Consider the following 18,650-nt stretch of genomic DNA (forward strand, 5'->3'; position numbering starts at 1 on the left):
AGCTAAAATAACCTGTTATTTCAGTGTTTCACACTTCCTGCCTTCAAGGCATATATACCAATGTATCCTGAATGATCTTTATTCAAATGCAAAAGAGCTGCAAATTAGAGTTTTACCCAAGCTGAAACAGGAGAGGAAGCTGAAGATGCCCAGCTGAGACTGCTCCAGCAGAAAGCTGGATTTTGAATGTGGGATGCTGTTTTCCAACTTCAGTACCATTGGAGTTTGGGAAGAAAACTGTACTGTAGAGTGATGCCCTATGTATTATACAGTATGCAGAAGATCATCTCTGTCCCTGATCTACAGGTTGCCAGGAGTAACCTGCCTCAAAGTGTTACCCAGGGCTACAGTCCTCTCTGGTTGAGAGTCTTTGAGCTGAAACATTGTCCTTCAGTGTCATCTGTCCAGAACTCTCATTTTGCTATGGCAATCTGAAAAAACCAGTTTCATTCAGTCTGGAATGAAACTCACAGGAGGCCTATATGTAATCTATAATTCCATTTCATTAATACTCACAGGGAAATGCCCTGTTTAGTCATCTCAGACTCATCACTGCTGTCCAGGGCCTTCCTCCCTTGAGGTCAAAACTATTGAAGATCGAAAGTGTAATAAACAAAAAGCATGGGAAACCCTGAACTTGAGAGAACAACTTTTCAAGACATGTTTTACTGATGCTCCACAATATCCAGACAGGGAAAACTGAAGACATAGTCTTTATAATTATGGAGTTCTTACGTACTTGATTTCCTGCTCCAACTTGATTTGTGAATATCACCATTCTACTACAGTAAGATAAGAAAGTGAGCCAAGCTTTGTGCCTCAAAGACTTCACTGATAAGTTGTTAATATTAATATCTCAATGGGGAAGAATAAAGGCCAGTTATTATGTGTGAAATGATCTAAGTTCTCAGGAAAAGTATGCACTATGTTATAGTTAGTGGGAGAAGAATGACTAAAACCCTCTATTGCTAGGAAAACTCACAGCATCTGATAGAAGGATTTGTAGGCTTGTGGTAAAGAATAGTGCCACTCATGTGAAGGTCGACTGGAACTTGACCCAACCTCAGAGCTCCCCAATCACACCTTCCATGATCCACCTCTCATGTTGCCTGTCCCTCTCCCCACAAATGGAAGAAATGCCCCCTCTCTTATTTCAATCTTGTTCTTTAAAAACTGAAAGTGAAGCAATATGGATTCTCAATTTACAGTTGACAAAAACAAATGGGCAATAAATATATACCTTCCAGAGTGACTGCAGCAGAGATGCATTCTACATTCACAGGATCGATTCTGATCTGCATAATTGATTTGAGAAGCAGTTAAACAGCCCCTTGAATTACACACCTGCATACTGATAATGACCCAAAAAGCAGGCAGTTTTAGTGAACACACACACACACACACACACACACACACACACACACACACACAGTCCCCACATATATATAATGCACTTCTGTGTGTACAAACACATACACACATTAGCTCCCACAGTGTACTGTACAATCACCCACCCCCTCCAACACTCCATGGGTTGTAAATCTTTAAATATCTACACCCCTTAATACTTGAGTTAACAACTAGATTGGCTGGTATTAGCACTTAAGGTAATCAATAGACATGCAAGAACCCATCTTCCTTAAGAGTCGGCTAGAGAATTTAAGGTACAAAAGAGGAAACAGTAAGCTTTACATAAAAATGTGATTAAGAAACTAAGTAGGGGGCTGGGAATGTGGCTCAGTTGGTAGAGTGCTTGCCTTGCATGCTTGAGGCCATGGTTTTGATCGCTAATACTGAGTAAAACCCTAAAGAACAAACCAACAAACCCCAAAAGAACACAAGAAACACAAGGCGACATTGGGTAAATTCTTGTGAAAGTCATTCAAGAGCAAGCTATGTTCAGGCAGAAAGAACTCTGCAACATTTCAGGTGAATACAGATAATTTTTGAATTAATTTAAATTAAATTACTGTCAAAGAAAACATTCAAAGCAATAACCCTGCATGCTTTTAAATTACCAAGATATGTAAAAATACTAACTATGAACTTGTTTTCTGATTAAAGCAGAAGTGAGAATAACTTCTTAATTCGAAAAAGTAAAGCGCTTTAAAGCTCATACAGAGTAAATTAAGCATGTATCATTATCAAAGCAAACATTATTCCTGTATTAGTCTTTGTACTTTGCTTTTTAATAGTAAAATAGCAATATAAGTGGGGCTGGAGAGCTAGATGGGTTTGTAGCATTCTTGCCAAACAAGCATGAGGATCTGAGTTTGATCCCTCGAACCTGCCTAACAAAAGCTGGGTGTGCGGGAAAGCACTTGTAATCCCATCACCGGGGACATAGGAACAGGTTGAACATTATGACTAGCTGTCCAGCCAGCCCAGCTTCATTAGTAACCCCCAGACCAGTAAGACGTCTGGGTTGACCTCTGGCCTCCACATTCATGCAAACACCCATACATATATGTGCCCCCTCCTATGATTTTGCACACAGAGAACAGTCTATGTGATATACATTTAAGATAAATAAATGGAGGCTTGTCTCTACTTTAATAGAGCCTAAGATCCACACAGGTATATGCATAGATGTCAATGCTTATGTATTTTTAAAGCATTGCAACAAAATGGAATTTTTGAAGGTGCTGTTAACACCCAGACTTTGACCTTGGGTGACTTCATCCTGGGCACTTTCTTCTTATCTTGAGTCTACTCCAGAGGTGCAAATAAATCCTGAAGTTTTGTAGTTTCATTCCTTTTCTTAAAATCATTGGAATAACAAGTCATGTATGCTTCCAAAAAACATATTATTTAGTTTTGCATTTTAAAATTTCCCAAACTAACAGATATGCTATGCTGTTACAACTCAATTTGTTCCACTAAAATTATACTTCTATGAGCTAACGTTTTGGTATTGCTGTAGTTCCTTTTCATGGTGGACTATTACTTTACTGTGAACCATGTCATCGTTGTCTGTTTTTTGGTTGCTACATGTGGGTTGTGAGTGGTCCTTTGCTGTTATGAGTGATGCATGTGCCTCTGGGTACAGAGATGCTTGTGTCTGCAGCTCAGTCAGTAGTGTCCAGCTGTGTTTGTTTGATGGGAAATGAAAACTGCTAGCATTTGTATATCACTCTTGTGGTATTCAAGAGGCCTCCTGAGACTGTTGCTCCTCATGGGTAAGCCATTCCCAGAAGCACTTTCTTCTTAATGGAATCAGTGGAGTCTGGGACATGATGAAGTTCAAATTCACAAGCTCATGGCCAGTTGTTTCTACAAGTAGTTGCTCATGGTGCTTTCTTATAAGTCGTATGGAGGGACTCCCCTAGACCAACTTTTTGGACCCCACACAGTTTGTCCATTCACTGCTTATAAAGAAGTATCTACTTGTAGTTCTGGTGTTTATTAAGCTTGTGTGTCAATCAATATGCATGGTTTCTGTACTTCAAGGTTTCTGGCCAAGCCTCAAACTACTTTTCTAGTGTGTTTTCTAACTAAGTGGAAGGTGTTTTTATTTTTCTTCATTAAAATGTTTTTTTTTTTTTTTTTAAATTCCACAATACAATTTAGTTCTACATATCAGCCATGGATTTTCTTGTTCTCCCCCCAGCCTACCTCCCCCATTCCCACCTCCTTCAGGACAAAGCCTCCCCCGAGGACTGAGATCAACCTGGTAGACTCAGTCCAGGCAGGTCCAGTCCCCTCCTCCCAGGCCGAGCCTAGTGACCCTTAAAATGTTTTCTATATTCAGGCTACTGATCATATCTTGGCTTGTGCTTCTTTTATATAATTCTTTCAGATATATATATACACACATATATCATATGTTCTACAAAATTCTAAATATTTCAACAAACTTTTAAGTTCTTATAGAAGCACCTATGTCTTATTTGTTTCTTTTATGTGAACTTTATACATTTTGTGATTCTTTTTCTTCACTGTATACTGTCTTTTAGAAACCACCAATTCTTTTTGTTCTGTGGTACCAGAGATTGAACCCAGGGCCTTCCACATGCCAGGCAAGCCCCCTACCACTTTGCCAGATGCCCAGCACTTGCTCTGCTTTTCTACATAATTTGAGATAGGGTCTTACTAATTTGACTACATTTCCTTGAGTTCACTTCCTAGCCCAGCTGGGCTTTGACCTTGAGATCTTTATGTAGCATGCCCCTGAGTTCCTGGGATGACAGGTATGTACCACCAAGCCACAAAATTCCTTCATTTTAATGTAGTTAAATTTATACATCTCTCTGCTCATCAAAACATTCTTTTCAAACCAAATCTTTTGATCTTAACATATTTTATTTTATAATTTCTATAGTGTCTTCCTTCTGTGTTTTTACAATCTCTTATCTATCTGTTGTTTTTCCACTGTTACTGAGCTTCACAGACTTTCAGCAGCAGACTGCATGTATGATAGGCATATTTTTATAGAATCCAGGTCTCTCTGTTTACTTATTGGAGACAGGGTTTCATGCAGCCCAGGATGGTTTTGAACTCACTGTATATCTGGGGATGACCTTAAACTCCTGATCATCCTGCACCTTCCTGCTAGGATTACAGGCACGTGCCACCATGCATGGCTTAGATCCTAGTTTTGATGTTGTGTTTATTTGTTGTGTCTATTGATTTGAAGAGAACTGTCAGCTCTGTGCTCACTGGAACGTGGCATTTTCCCTTCTGGCAGATGACTGTGATGAGCCCCTGGTGTCTGCCTTGCCTCCGGCATCCTTCAGCAGTTCTTCTGAGCTCTCCAGCAGTCATGGTCCTGGATTTGCAAGGTTGAATCGAAGAGATGGTAAGTCTGCTCTTCCCCAAACCCTTTGGCTCATGATGAATCTTGTTAATTTTCCATTTTTAAATAAAATCATTGCAAGTGATACACTGTGAAAAGAAGTATAAGTCTAAATAGGCCAATGGTAATAATGTAGAAGTTTATGACATTGCCTTCCATTCAGGAAAGGCAAAGAACTACATCCTACCTGAAAACTCTATACCATCATTTTAACACCCAAAGAATTTAGTTTATTCAATCTGGTAAGATTTTTATGTATCTTGTAAAGAAAAAAAATTTTGCAATGATTTGCAATCATTATGGATACAGGAATGATGGGAACTTAATTGGCTTCCTATTTCAAGTTAAAGAAGTCTGCAAGAAGTAATTTTAAAGCACACTACATATTTAAAAATAGTAATCCCTCAGTTTGTTTAATTCTCGATGTGGTTGACATGGTTTTCTCTGCTGTTGAGGATCAAGAGTTTCATAAAGCTTTTCTGTCCCTTGAGGAATACTCAGTTCTGGTTGTTTATTGTTTCTTAGGTTGGGCTCAGTGGCTTGCATATGATTCAGGGAAAGAGAAGACAAATAAAGATAATTCACTTGCAGGAGATATGAGAGCACACCATACCAAACAACCATGTGCTAGTGACTGTCACTGGGGTTAGAGTCTTTAAAATACTGGGGTCAAAGACATCAGCACAAAGATTGAAGGGACACACTGACAAACATGAGGCCATTTTAACAGACAGAAAAGCAGACTCCCAACATATCATGTTTTCAAGACCACACTTTGCTTGTGTTATCTTCTCTCCCACCATACTGCAAAATCTATTCCTTGCTATTATTACTCTGCTTGGTGCTGCTGTTGCTTAATGCTTGAGTTTCAGTATGGGGAATTTGGACATACATAACAGTGAGTGAGTGTGTGTGTGTGTGTGTGTGTGTGTGTGTGTGTGTGTGTGAATGTGTGTGTGTTGTCATCTGGTACACGCTAGACATCACTCAGTTCCAATGACTATAAATATGTTTTCATGATCCTTTGACACGGTTTTAAGCTTTTTGACATGGTTAAAAATCTTAAACTATTTGAGGTATGCACTTTGGTGTGTTTCTATGACTGAACGTATCAATGGAGAACACTGAGATCTTTGTATCCAGTAGGAGACATGAAGGCCCTTGAATCTGATCATGCTTCTCTGTTCCTTATAAGTACCTTGTAGTCAGAGATTCTTATTTGTGATTCTGGATCTCTGACTGCATAATCACCAGACTCTCTTTGCCCTCTGGGCGACATTTTAGATCTTTCACCAAGTCCCTCCTAGCAGAGCTACCATTTCTACAACACTCTAATTTGAAGGCAAAGTCTTTACCTTGTGCCTTTACAAGGAAAGCAGAGTTTAACATTAACTGCCCATCCCTTAGGTCTTCAAAGTCTTCACAGAATGGGGTCCCCCCAAAAAGAAACAAAATTTAATTTATCTATGAAGCTTTGTTTCATTTTTGAGGCCCAATAAATCCCAGAATTATATTTTATTAATTGGATGCAATCATAGTTTTCATTAATTTATATACTCAACAGGAATCTCCATCGGTGGGACTCATTTTCATTCTTAATTTGTTTCTATGGCTCTTGCTGAAACACAATATCAAACTTCATGAATCTCATTTGCATGTTAATGAAACTAAGAAACAAAACAGGATCATTTTAATTATCTCTTGCTGGTTGTCAACCTACTTGATTACATTTTTCTTTTTTTTATTTAGATTTGCTTTTTTTTTCCTATTAATTACATGAAGTGTTCATAAAGGAATGTCAGATTTTGAGTGATTTATTAAAGGCTATATATTACTTATTTCATTTAAACACTCCTTCCAGTATTTAGCTCAGGTTGGGAGAGGTGTTCAGCCAAGCTACCAGGTCGTGTATAAGTAGATGAAACCAACAGATAAAAATCCCAGTATTAGCCGGGTAGTGGTGGCACTCGCCTTTAATCCTAGCACTTGGGAGGCAGAGCCAGGAGGATCTCTGTGAGTTCAAGGCCATCCTGGTCTACAGAGCAAGATCTAGGACAGGTACCAAAACTAGACAGAGAAACCCTGTCTCAAAAAAACAAAACAAAACAAAACAAAACAAAACAAAACAAAACAAAACAAAACAAAACAAAACAAAACAAAACAAAAACCCAGTATTTTTGATAGAGAGAAATCTTTTCTGAGGAATCAGAAGATTTGGTGAAGAAAAGTCAGGCAGGGATTGAGAAACAACCCATATGGTGTCCAACTGTGGATGAGAAATACTATGGATTTTACCAAGTAAATGAGTAGGATCCTGACAGGAGAGCCAGCGCTGAACTGTCTCCTTCAAAAGGATACCCTGCAGTCTGTATGTTGATACCTGTGAGTGTGATTGACTTCACCCGGTCATAGGATTTATTTATGAGATGCAATGAAGCTAAAATGAGATTTTTACCAGGTTGCGACAGGCTCTAAAACCACTGGCTGGAATGCTCATAAGGAAAGTGGGATTTGGAGATGCACAGAGCCTGTGAGCACATGCGGTGTCAGAAGCTAAATGCAGAGTAATGCAGCTCTGAACCAAAACTTGCCAAGGAGTACAGATGCTGGAAAGTGGCTAGGAAGTGTTTGTACCTAGATCCTACAGAAAGTTCACAGCGTTGAGGAATAGAGTGCAAAAATTAACGTAAAGTGACACAAAAACACAATCACTGCTGATACTAGAATTATAATACAGTCAAATCTCTCCCTATTTGGCGTAATATTTCCTCCTAACTTTTTGTTTTGCTTTCAGCCCTTTCCCTCAACAATGGTAAAAGAATACTAAGCAGGCTGGGTTTTAAATTATATTCTGATTTGAGAATTGGGATGAAATCTCCTATCATTTTACTCTGTCCCACAAGGAATATAAAGCATCATTTGACCACTGTATCCACACTGTATATGCTACCTGCTCATTAGTAACTTAGTAGTTATGTTGGCTATCAAGTAGCCTGTAAGTAGTAGCCTAGTGCCACATCTTAATGCCTACATCATTCACATCATTTCACCTCAGTGCCAGTATTATTTACATCATTTTATTGAAAATCATGTAGGCATATATCCCCCCACATCAAACAAGAAAAGGATGGTGTCCTATCATGAGCTAGTTTGAGTGGCAGAGAGAGATCATATTCACACAACTGATACATTGCTATCATTGTTTTCTTTTGGTACAAGTTATTGTTGTTACTCTTCTCCTGTGCCAAATTTATGAACTAAATGTATCACATACATGTATACATAAGAAAAAAACCACATTGTACACAAACATTTGTACTATCAGTGATTGAGGCATCCATTGGGTCTTTGGAGCAAGAGCATTGGTAGCTACTGTATAACAGTTACCAATTAGTGGAGTACAGTGGCATTTTAATTTTAATAGAATAGAGTTAAGCATGCCCTGACTTTATGGTTATCAATCTAGAGTCCTCACGGGTTCTGGTGTATCATATGACACTCCATGAATGTCCTTAGACACATTTTGTAGCAATGTTCTATTGTTTCTTAGGCTGAGATAGAATGCAAATGCAAGTCTTTATTTTCATGTCTTTAAAAACCTTAAAATGGGTTCATTGGAAACCAGTCAATTTGTGAATATATCTAAAATAACAAGCAATGAAGAAAATGATTGTATGCAGCAAAAATAAAGTATTTAAATATGGGAAGTAAACACATGCATTATGTTGAAGTACATCAAATTGCTTCATGAACTTGCTCTAATCTAGCCTGTAAAGTCAGGATATTTCCTATTGCTAAAAGAGAAATATTTGTTTATGCTTCTCCATTGTCAATTGTCTTTCCATAACTAAGTCCTTCTGCCCTAAATAAAGCATTTTCTCATCCCTGTAGGATGTGTTGTTAAAATCAAACATCTGTCTGTAGAGAAATTATTTATGTGGTTGATTGACAGAGGTAACTCCCGTTCTCTGTGTATTCTAGGATGGATTAGTCTAACACCCACTGCAGAACCGTGTGGACGTTCTTTCTGTGCTACATCACTGTGCTTATTCAAGTAAAACTTACTATGTTTAAGTAAAGGCCCTTAAGTTCAGTTTTCAAGGTATTCATGACACACATCATTGCTTAAGAAGGGAGGTCCCCTGAGATATTTTCAAATAATCAGTGCTTCTTGTTGTTAAAGGTGTGGTATAAAATCCTTTGTAATTGTTAAGTCTAAAATGATAATATTAATATATTTAGTAGCTGAGGCCTTAGATGACAGCTGATAAATTAGAAATGAATTATGCACAGTGGAATAATTTGAAGCCTAAGGGAAGGGGAGCCTCAGCACAGATGGTGTGAGTATGGAATGCACCTGAGGTCATGTGGCCATGAACTTCAGTGGCTGAGTTTGATGCAGAATGAAAGATATTGTAGTATTGTATTATGTACCAACTTCTTCCCCATCACCCCAGAATCTAACATGCCAAGAAAGGCTTTGGCATATGGAGCTGTAAGGATTCTACACCTTCAGGCTGATCCAGGCTCTGCCACATGACATCTTAGTGGCTATGCCTAATTTTTCTGCCCTGTGCTCTGATTACCTCTAGTATGGACCCTTCTCCCCTCCTCCCTCTCCTGTCCTTTCTTTCCACTCCTTCCCTCCTTCCCTCATTCATGTTTCTCTTCCTTCCTCCTCCTCTCCTCTGTTCCCTCCTCTCTCCCCCCCCATTCCCTTTCCTTGAAATCACACTTACAGCTCACAATGCTGAGATCCAAGCACTTAAATCCAACTAAATCCCTGAATGTTTGGACCACAAGTTCCTGTACAGTCACAGGACACAGAGCTGAGTATCTGAACTTCAGCTCTCCACCTTGCATTTCTCTTTCTAACTTTCTCCTGAGGATAATAAAATTTTAGGTGAAGAGCATCTGTTATTAGACACTCCGAGACTGATTTACTCTTCTTGGGTTTAAATCACTGCTACCTCACTTAAGAATGGGGAAGATATTTAGCCTCTGTTCTTTAATTTCCTATCAGAGGAATAGGGTTAACAGTGTCTCAGTATTAGAGAGATTGGCCTTGTTGAAAATGATGGTAGTGCAGACGTATGGTCAAATGGATTTCAGAAACACAGGCTGGAGTAATGTTAACCAGTTTCAAAGTGGAGTCAATCAATAAATCTCATTTTAACAAACTTACCAAGACCAAATATATGCACTAATATATGCAAGGTAATCTCAGGAAATACAGATGTCCACATAAGTCTTCTCTCTTCTAGGAGGGACCAACTTGTTTCTGATTAATTATCAAGCAGCGTCAGAGAATCATACATAAATTTTCTTTGTTTTTTAAAATGAGACTGAAGGAAATATAGAACATTCCTTCCTGTGTATCTTTGGTCAGAGTCTACCAGCTTGGGTGATGTGATGACTTACTTTAAAATAATTTTTCTTTTCTTTTTTTTTTAAAAAGAAGTGATTGAAACTGGCTTATGAATTAAAAACAAAAACCTTAATAAGAGATTCACACTTTGATAAAGGTTTGGAGAATGGATTCTGAGATCAATTTTATGGTCTGTGGTATGTCACTTATGCTTATATATTATATTTTATTCACTGGCCTTGAGAAGGTGAAATAGGATGAATGAAAATTTACATCTTTTATATCTTGATATGCCCATATCCCTTATTCACTAAAGCAAAGGAAAATTATATATCTATATCTATCTATCTATCTATCTATCTATCTATCTATCTATCTATCTATCTATTTATCTATCATCTATCTATATTTACTTCTATTCTTGTAGTGGTTCTTTTGAATGAGCACCAGAGATGACTGTCTTGTGACCATTTGATGTTCTGTGGGATTCACACACTGCTGTTTCTTTCTGGTCTTCTTCTGTAAGGACATGCTCACCCCATTCTCATCTCACCCCACCTCGGTGCCCCTTTTTTCTTTTTTTCTCTTGTCCTTTTCTGCCCGGAAGCACACATTCTCTAGCTCTAAATCAACCCCGTAATTCCATCTGAGTAGATGTGTCAAGTTGCCAATCCTAAGTAATTTATGCTGAGACAAAGCTCTGGCTTGGGAATCCAGAACACTACACTATGGCAGTAAATCCTGGGTGGCCTTGGGAATGACATCAGCTCTCTCTTTCCCTCTTTCCTATAAAAGTATGAGACTGGGTTTGAGGGTCTCTATACTCTAAAACAATGTGCACTGTGTGTGCTTAGGCTATGAGTGTGCATTTGTTCATGTATGTGTGCACATGTGTGTGTACGTAAATGCTGGATGTCTTCCTCAATCACTCTCCAGTTTATTTTTCTGAAAGGATGTCTCTCACTGGGATCCGGAGCTAACAGAGATTTGGCTAGAATGGTTGGCCAGTAAACCCAGACATCCTCTGGTCTTTGCCTTCCAGCTCTGGGATTATTGATAGGTGCTATTGCACCTGGATTTTTACTTAGGTGCTGAGGATCCTGACCGAGGTCTGCATGCTTGTGAGTGAGCACTTTAGGAACAGAGTCTTTCCCCAGCCTCAAGATTATTTTTTAATCTGTAATTTATAGGCAATGCATTTATTTAACAATAGAAATAGCATTCATTTAACAGTAGAAATCTTTGAATCAGAGTGAGAAATAGGAAATTAAGAAGATGAGAGGGAAATTCCTTAAAGCAGATTGTCCTTCTCAGTCCTTTCAAACTGGGAGACACAGGATATTCCTGGCTTAGGAGATGCCTTCAACTTCCGTAAGACGAAGACATTCAAGGTATAAATATGATCACATTCAAACTGATACAGTGGCTTAAGTTTGTTCAATTAAAATATATTCATGAAGCTGATAGTCACCAGTGTATGATTTGCATTCTTTTAGTGCATGTCGTGTGTGTGTGTGTGTGTGTGTGTGTGTGTGTATGTGTGTGTTTGTGTGTTTGTGTGTCTGTGTGGGTTAGTGCACATGATGCAGGTGCCCAAAGAAACCCCCGGACCTGGAATTACCACCAGCTGTGAGCTACCTAATGTGGGTGCTGGCAACTGAACCCTGGTCCTCGGTACAAGCAGCAAGTGCCCTGAAGCACTGACAGAGCTCTCCAGCCCATTTGTTATCTTTGTCAGTAGTGAGGAGGGACATTTCATGTGGGTGGACCTCGGGTTAGGTTCTCTCAGGGACACAGCTGAAGCCAACACCTGAGGTACAAAGAATGAAGGTGTCAGGGCGTAGCTGTGGGAAGAAAATGGAAAGCTCATGGGCAAAGCAGGGCATGGGTGGGTAAGGGACCCTTCAATTTCCAGAGAAGACCCAGGCAGATTGGGTCTGTCTGCCAAGGGATAGATAAGACATAACTATCCTTTGATAGATTTTACCTAAGCCTTTGTTCTGCCCCAAAGTCAAAGGTGCCAATTTTAATAGGTATCTAGTTTTTGGGAAGTACTAATTAAGAAAAGTTAGGATTCATTTAGGCTGCTATAACAAAATAGCAGATTAGGCAGACCAAACAACAGACATTGATTTCCCATAATTCCAAGGTTTGGAAGTGCAAGGTCAAAGAGGGAGCAGATTTGTTATTTCATGAGGGCCTTGTTCCTAACTTCCTATTGGTCACCTTCTCTGGATGCAAGCACGTGGGAAGAGCACCATCTCTCCATCTTCTGCTAGTTATGAGGGTATTAAGCACACCATGAGTGTCCCACCCTCCTACTCTCATCAAAATCATATTACCTCCTAAAATTTCATCTCCAACTGCTTTAATATTGATGGCCAGGGCTTCAAGACATGGATTATACAGGGAAACAAATACTTAAATCATATTACTTAGCTGTATTAATAGAAACACATGAACCAAACAGAAAATGTAAACAACTTCATCTGTCTTAGAAAAAACCCAGCAAACCTGTCTTTCTGGGCAGTGGTCCTATAGAGGAAGGAAATGCTGTCTAGTGGCCCAGATATTTTTCATACCAAATAATAAAGTATTAAATCCATGAAGGACTAGTAGAAATATATAAAAGAAATAGAAACACAGGCTGTAGTTGAGTTTCTTATTAAGGTGACTCTCTGCCTAGTTATTTAATATGCAAGCTAGGAAAACTGGTGAAATTACAGAGGATTGACATAGCAAAATTAATAAATTTAGTAAAATAGGCCAATGTGATTTATGTTTATACAGTGTTTCCAACAACTGGAGAACACACATTCTTATCGTGTATACCTAGGCTATTCATCTAAATTTATGTGGTGTCATAAAGAATAGTGTTTCAATAAATCTCAAAAGGGGAAATCATGGGGAATAAGTGTCCTGGCTACAGTGGAATTACCTGGAAATCATTAATTAAAATATACTTAAAATCCAGGAAGGTGTGGAATTTAATTATCGCACTCTTCATACAGTAATCTCAATGGAGTTTAGCAATCGTTTTTGCTCAATGATGACAACTCACAATAAGTCCAACTTGTGAGGTACCACTTAGACCAAAGCTGATATCCTTAGTTGCAAGTGTTACAGAAGAAAGAAGGTTAAATATGAAGAACCAATTCAATTAGCCATGTAAAGAAATTACAAGAAAAATATCTTACAGATTAAATAAAAAATAATAAAAGAAGGTGAGTTGGGGAGAGAGCTCAGTGGCAAAGGGTACTTGCTGCTCTTCTAGAGAATCTGAGTTTTGTTCCCAGCATCCACACTAGGCATCTCATGACCTCTAACTCCAGTTCCAGGGGATGCAATGCCCTCTTTTGGCTTCATATATTCACATACAAACAAAAAGTAAATAAGACTGAGAAATTTGAAAAACATAGCAGTATAAAATTGCATTCAAGAAATAACAGTAAAAGAAATCCTCTGTCTCTAGAAGAGAATGGATCCATAATTAAAATGTTCCAACAAAGAGAACTCCAGGTTAGCAAGTGTTCAAATGGGAATTCTTCCAAACACATTTAAGACAGATCTGACATTCTCTCTCAGAGAAAGGAAAAAAAGTCAAAAATCCTTCTGACTCATTCTATGAGGCCAGAATAACCTTGGTACCCAGCCCTGTCAAGGACAAACAAGAAAGGAAAATTAAAAGCCACTCTTGCTCATGAATATAAATGCAAAATACTCTAAACAAAATATTAGCATACATGTGTGAAGAGACTCAGCCTGAGCCTCAGAATGAGAATGTCCTCTGAAAGCTGGAAGACACATGTGCTCTGAAAGCTTGGTGGGTTGCTAAGCTAAAGACACAGTGGAAGGAAGCAGGGGCTCTGGCCTTGTCATGGACAACCTGAGCATCCTTCCACCGAGGAGGGGGGAGCACAAAGTGGTGGGAAAAGTCTCATTCTAAATTTAAGTTTGTCTAAAGACAGTTACAATTTATTAGATCCTTCATGGTATCTCCATGCCCTCAGCTGCATTGCTTCCTCCGGCCAATGCTGCAGTGGTCAAGTCTAGCTTCTCAGAGATGTAAGAGGGACTTGCCCTAGGCTGGACCACTCAGCTGAAGTTTCTTGCCTATGGCTTCCCTGTGGTGAGGATTACTCTATTCCTGGAAATTCACAGGCATGACAAATGGTACTGGTCCTCTAGGGAGTGTGTTGTCTGTCCACAGGGAGGCTACCCTTAACCAGGAGAGGATGAGAATAGATAGAGCAGTGTCTTTCTTTTGTCCTCTTGATGCAACGTTAAGGGATGCCCCCCTTGAGGGTATTAAGAACTGTGTGTGGGATTGAATGTCAGGAACTTATAGTTTTGTTCTAGTTGAGAGCTCAGCTTTGTTTGGGTTTTCCTACTTTATACCCTCCTACCTCTTGAATTTGCTCAATTCGTTCAAATTGTGCCTTCAAGTCATACCCTTAAAAAATTTGCACAACACAGGAGCAGCAGAGATGGCTGAGCAGTGAAGAATGCACACTATTCTGACAGAGGGTTGAGATCAGTTCCCACTGCCCAGATTGGGTGACTCATAGCTGCCTGTAATTCTAGTGCCAGGGTATCCCACATTCTCTTCTGGCTTCCATGGGCACAATACAGACATGCACAAACCCACACACAGACGTATGAGTACATGTAAATAAAATAAAATAAAAAGGACAATATATTTACTCCTGTTCAGAAGAATTCCAGGTAACTTAACAGTAGACTTTCCCACATCAAAGGAGTAGAGAATAAATCATGAACCCTTAAGTATAAGATGTATTTAAGTCACTTATGTCTAATAGTGGGTTAGTATAAGAATTTTGCAGTGGAGATAATTGACACTCTTACTCATGCAGCTGACCAGCTTTAACACTGTCCATGATAAGCTACATTGAGAAAATGTAATCTTGATTTGGTGTGATGAGAATAGAACTTTTTACTCCTCTGGTTTGTCTTCTGAAAAATTTCTCTGAAAATTGTTAGGCAGACCTGAAATGATCATTTTACCTGGACAGTTATCCTCAAAGCTGTCAAGGAGAACCTCCAGGAATGAAACCTGAAACTGTTATAACCATATGAACTCAAGGAAACAGGGTGATGAACATATAACATGATTATACTAGTGGGACCTTGAAATAGAAAAAAGACATTAGGTAAAAACCAAAGGAATTTAAGTAAAATATCGGTTTAGTTAATAGCGATAATGTGTCAATATCGAGTCATTACTTGTGACACACATATCATATTCATGTTGACATTAATGAAAAAGAAATCTGGGTATAGGTCATATTGGGAACTCCCTGATAATCCTTCAGCTTTTCTGTAATGCTGAAACCATATTAAGTTAAGATAAATGATCATTTAAAATGTGTGCCAATACTTTGGCTTTATCAACATGGAATGTGGAGTGGACCTGTGCTAATAAATTCTAGGAACATGTGTGTAAGGTGAAAACAGATTTAAGTTTGGGACAAAGAAATGAAGAATGCAGTAAAAAATGGATGGATTCAGTATCATTTTTCAGTTAGTATGATTGGTATGTGGACATCCAGAATGTCAGAAGGAGGCTTATGAAATTCATGCCAGAGGCTCAGTAAAAAAGCCCCTTTATTTCTGTTTCTCCCAATTAACAAGGTGCCTTAAAATTAGCATTTTCTATTTGTACAGAATAATAGGTTTCATTATGAAACTCTCTTTTCATTCTGCAGTGTTGAGAACTGAACCTAGGGTGTTGTGGGTAGGCACATGCTCTACTACTGAGCTAGAGACATGTCTGTCATCATCATATTTGCATAGATGCATGCAATGCACTTTGACTATGTTCACCCCTGCTCTCTATCTTGTCTCCTTTCTTGCTAGTAACAGGTTTTTAAATGAGTGGTTCTCAACCTGTAGGTCGCGACCCCATCAGGGGTTGATGGACTCTTTCACAGTGGCTGCATATCATGTATCTTGTATATCAGGTATTTACCTTACAATTCATAATAGTAGCAAAATTACAGTTATGAAGTAGCAATGAAAATAATTTTATGGTTGTGGGTCACCACAATGTGAGGGACATAAAGACATAAAGGGTCACAGCATTAGGAAGGTTGAGAACAACTGCCCTAAATAATCCTACAGCCTACTTTTATTTCTTGTTTCCTTTTAGCATCTGGAGTCTGTGTATGAATAATATACAGGGTATTTATCTTTCTAAATCTGTCCTGTTGCAGTCAATATGATGTTCTCAAGTTCTATCTATTTCTTGCAAATGACATCATTTTATTCTTCTTTCACAACTGCTTAATATTACTCCAGTCTATGGAAATGCATTTTCTTTGCCCTTTTATTGCTGATGGGGACGGAGGCTGATTCTATGGAGTTGGCTTTTGTGAACAGTGCTACAAAGCACATGGGTGTATGGCTGTCCCTGTTATGTGCTGCCTTAGACTCCTTTGGGAATATACCCAGGAGATGTATGGCTGTCCCTGTTATGTTCTGCCTTAGACTCCTTTGCGTATGCACCCAGGAGATGTATGGCTCGGTCATGTGCTACTTCTTTTCTAAACAGTTTCCATGACCTTAAGGTAATTTGATTTCTAATTCAGGTCATTGTTGGTAGAACTGTAACTGGTCCTTTAATTTGAGACTTTCCTCAGTATAAATAAAATTGAAATCCCATTGGAGACGTGTGTGCCTTCCTAAGACTTTCAGCCCAATTGCCATTGCTTGCATGGGTGTTTATGAATGTGCTTTCAAAGCCTAGCTATGATTCTGCAATGACTAGAGATGCTATATGCTGCTTTCAAGATAAAAGGAATAGAAATGAGCAAACCTTCAAAGTTAAAGACCAAGAAAATGTATTAGCATTTGCTCTCCGACTGACCCATCTCCGCTTCATTTGCATGCTATTTCTTATTTTTATTAGAGTGGACCTTCTGCTATGTATTGCATGGCATTAATGCTGATTAGGACAATTACATAAGGAGCACATTGATACAGAAAACCATCAATGAAATAAAAATGGAAGAAACAGATATTTAAAGCAAATCATAAATATAACCAATGACCACAATTTTAGTACAAGTTAAAATAAAACATACATGAGATGGACTATGTGGGTGGTTGAACTTGGTGGTTTTATACAGTGCTTAAGAAAAGCGATGGATGCATCTGTAAAAATTGCATACTATTAGACAAGTAATTAGTTAACTATAAATTAACTATAAAATTATCAAAAATTGGGTTAAATTCATGTAACATAAAATTAATCATGGCAAAATGTTAATTTTATATTTATGTTATACTGATCCAAGGGCACTTAAGAACATTCACAATGTTGTATAATCACTGTGTGATTATCATTGTTTATCATTATTAAGTTCCAAAAAGAAACATTTTTTGGTAGATTTTAAAAGTCAGTCCCCCTGCCCTGTGTGTGTATGTGTGTGTGTTTAGGCACATATTATGGAACACAGGTAGAAGGTGGGGGCCAGAGGACAACTTGTTATGAGACAGGATTTCTTGTTTGTTGTGGTATATGCTGGGTGACCTGGATTCTCCCTGCTCCATCTCCCATCTTTGTGGGAACGCTGTGATTACAGACACACACTGCTGCATCCAGCCATATGTGGGATCTAGGGATTTGAACTTAGGTCCACACGCTTGAGCAGCAAGTAGTTTATACACTAAGCCATCTCCGAAGACCCTAAAATATTTGTAATTGAGATTTTGTGTTTTAATCTTCTCCTTCTCCTCCTCCTCCTTCTTCATTTTTTCTTGTTTAAGTTTTCTCCTGTGGTTATCTTTGAAATTAAAACTAATCTTTAAAATTTACAATGACCTATTTTGAGTTAATATTCCTCAGCTTCTCTTCCCAACACGTCTGACTCTTCTTTTAGTATAGTTCTCATGAATTACATATTTATCATGTATCCTCACATATATTTATAGTTAATTTTATGCATTTTAATTAAATATTTAAATTATATTCATTTACTCATAGCACCCTGTTCCCACCCCCTGCCATGTGCACATGCTGCTGCATGAATGATGAGGTCAGAGGATGACCTTTGGGAGTTGGCTCCTCTCCTTCCATCATGTAGTACCTGGGGATCAAACTCAGGTTGTCAACTTTAGCAGCAAACACCTTTAGCTGCTGAGCCAGCTCACTGTCCTGCATTTCTCCTTTAAATCATGAAGAAAAATGGGATTATTATTACTATTGTCATCATTATTTTAGAATTTTAAAACTTTTTTTTATTTAAAAGTTTTTTTTTTCATTTTACATACCAACTACAGTTCCCCCTTCCTGCCCTCCTTCTGTTCTCCCTACTTGCCTCCCATCCACTCCTCAGAGAGGGTAAGGCTTACTATAGGGAGTCAACAAAGTCTGGCATATCAAGTTGAGGCAGGACCAAACCCCTCCCCGCTGCATCAAGGCTGAGCAAGGTGTCTCTCCTTAGGCAATGGGCTCCAAAAAACCAG

The 18,650-nt window shown here is 38.6% G+C and overlaps 1 protein-coding gene across 1 annotated transcript in view; it reads left to right on the plus strand.

Moving 5' to 3' along the window:
* Cntnap4 (contactin associated protein family member 4) overlaps positions 1-18,650 on the plus strand; it is a 282,335-nt gene that overhangs the window by 39,238 nt on the left and 224,447 nt on the right. Inside the window, exon 2 of the mRNA XM_028892756.2 lies at positions 4,688-4,798. Coding sequence (XP_028748589.1) covers positions 4,688-4,798 — 111 coding nt within the window. The remainder of the gene's footprint in view (positions 1-4,687; positions 4,799-18,650) is intronic.

The sequence above is a fragment of the Peromyscus leucopus genome, chromosome 5 (assembly GCF_004664715.2).
Source record: "Peromyscus leucopus breed LL Stock chromosome 5, UCI_PerLeu_2.1, whole genome shotgun sequence".
Lineage (NCBI taxonomy): Eukaryota > Metazoa > Chordata > Mammalia > Rodentia > Cricetidae > Peromyscus > Peromyscus leucopus.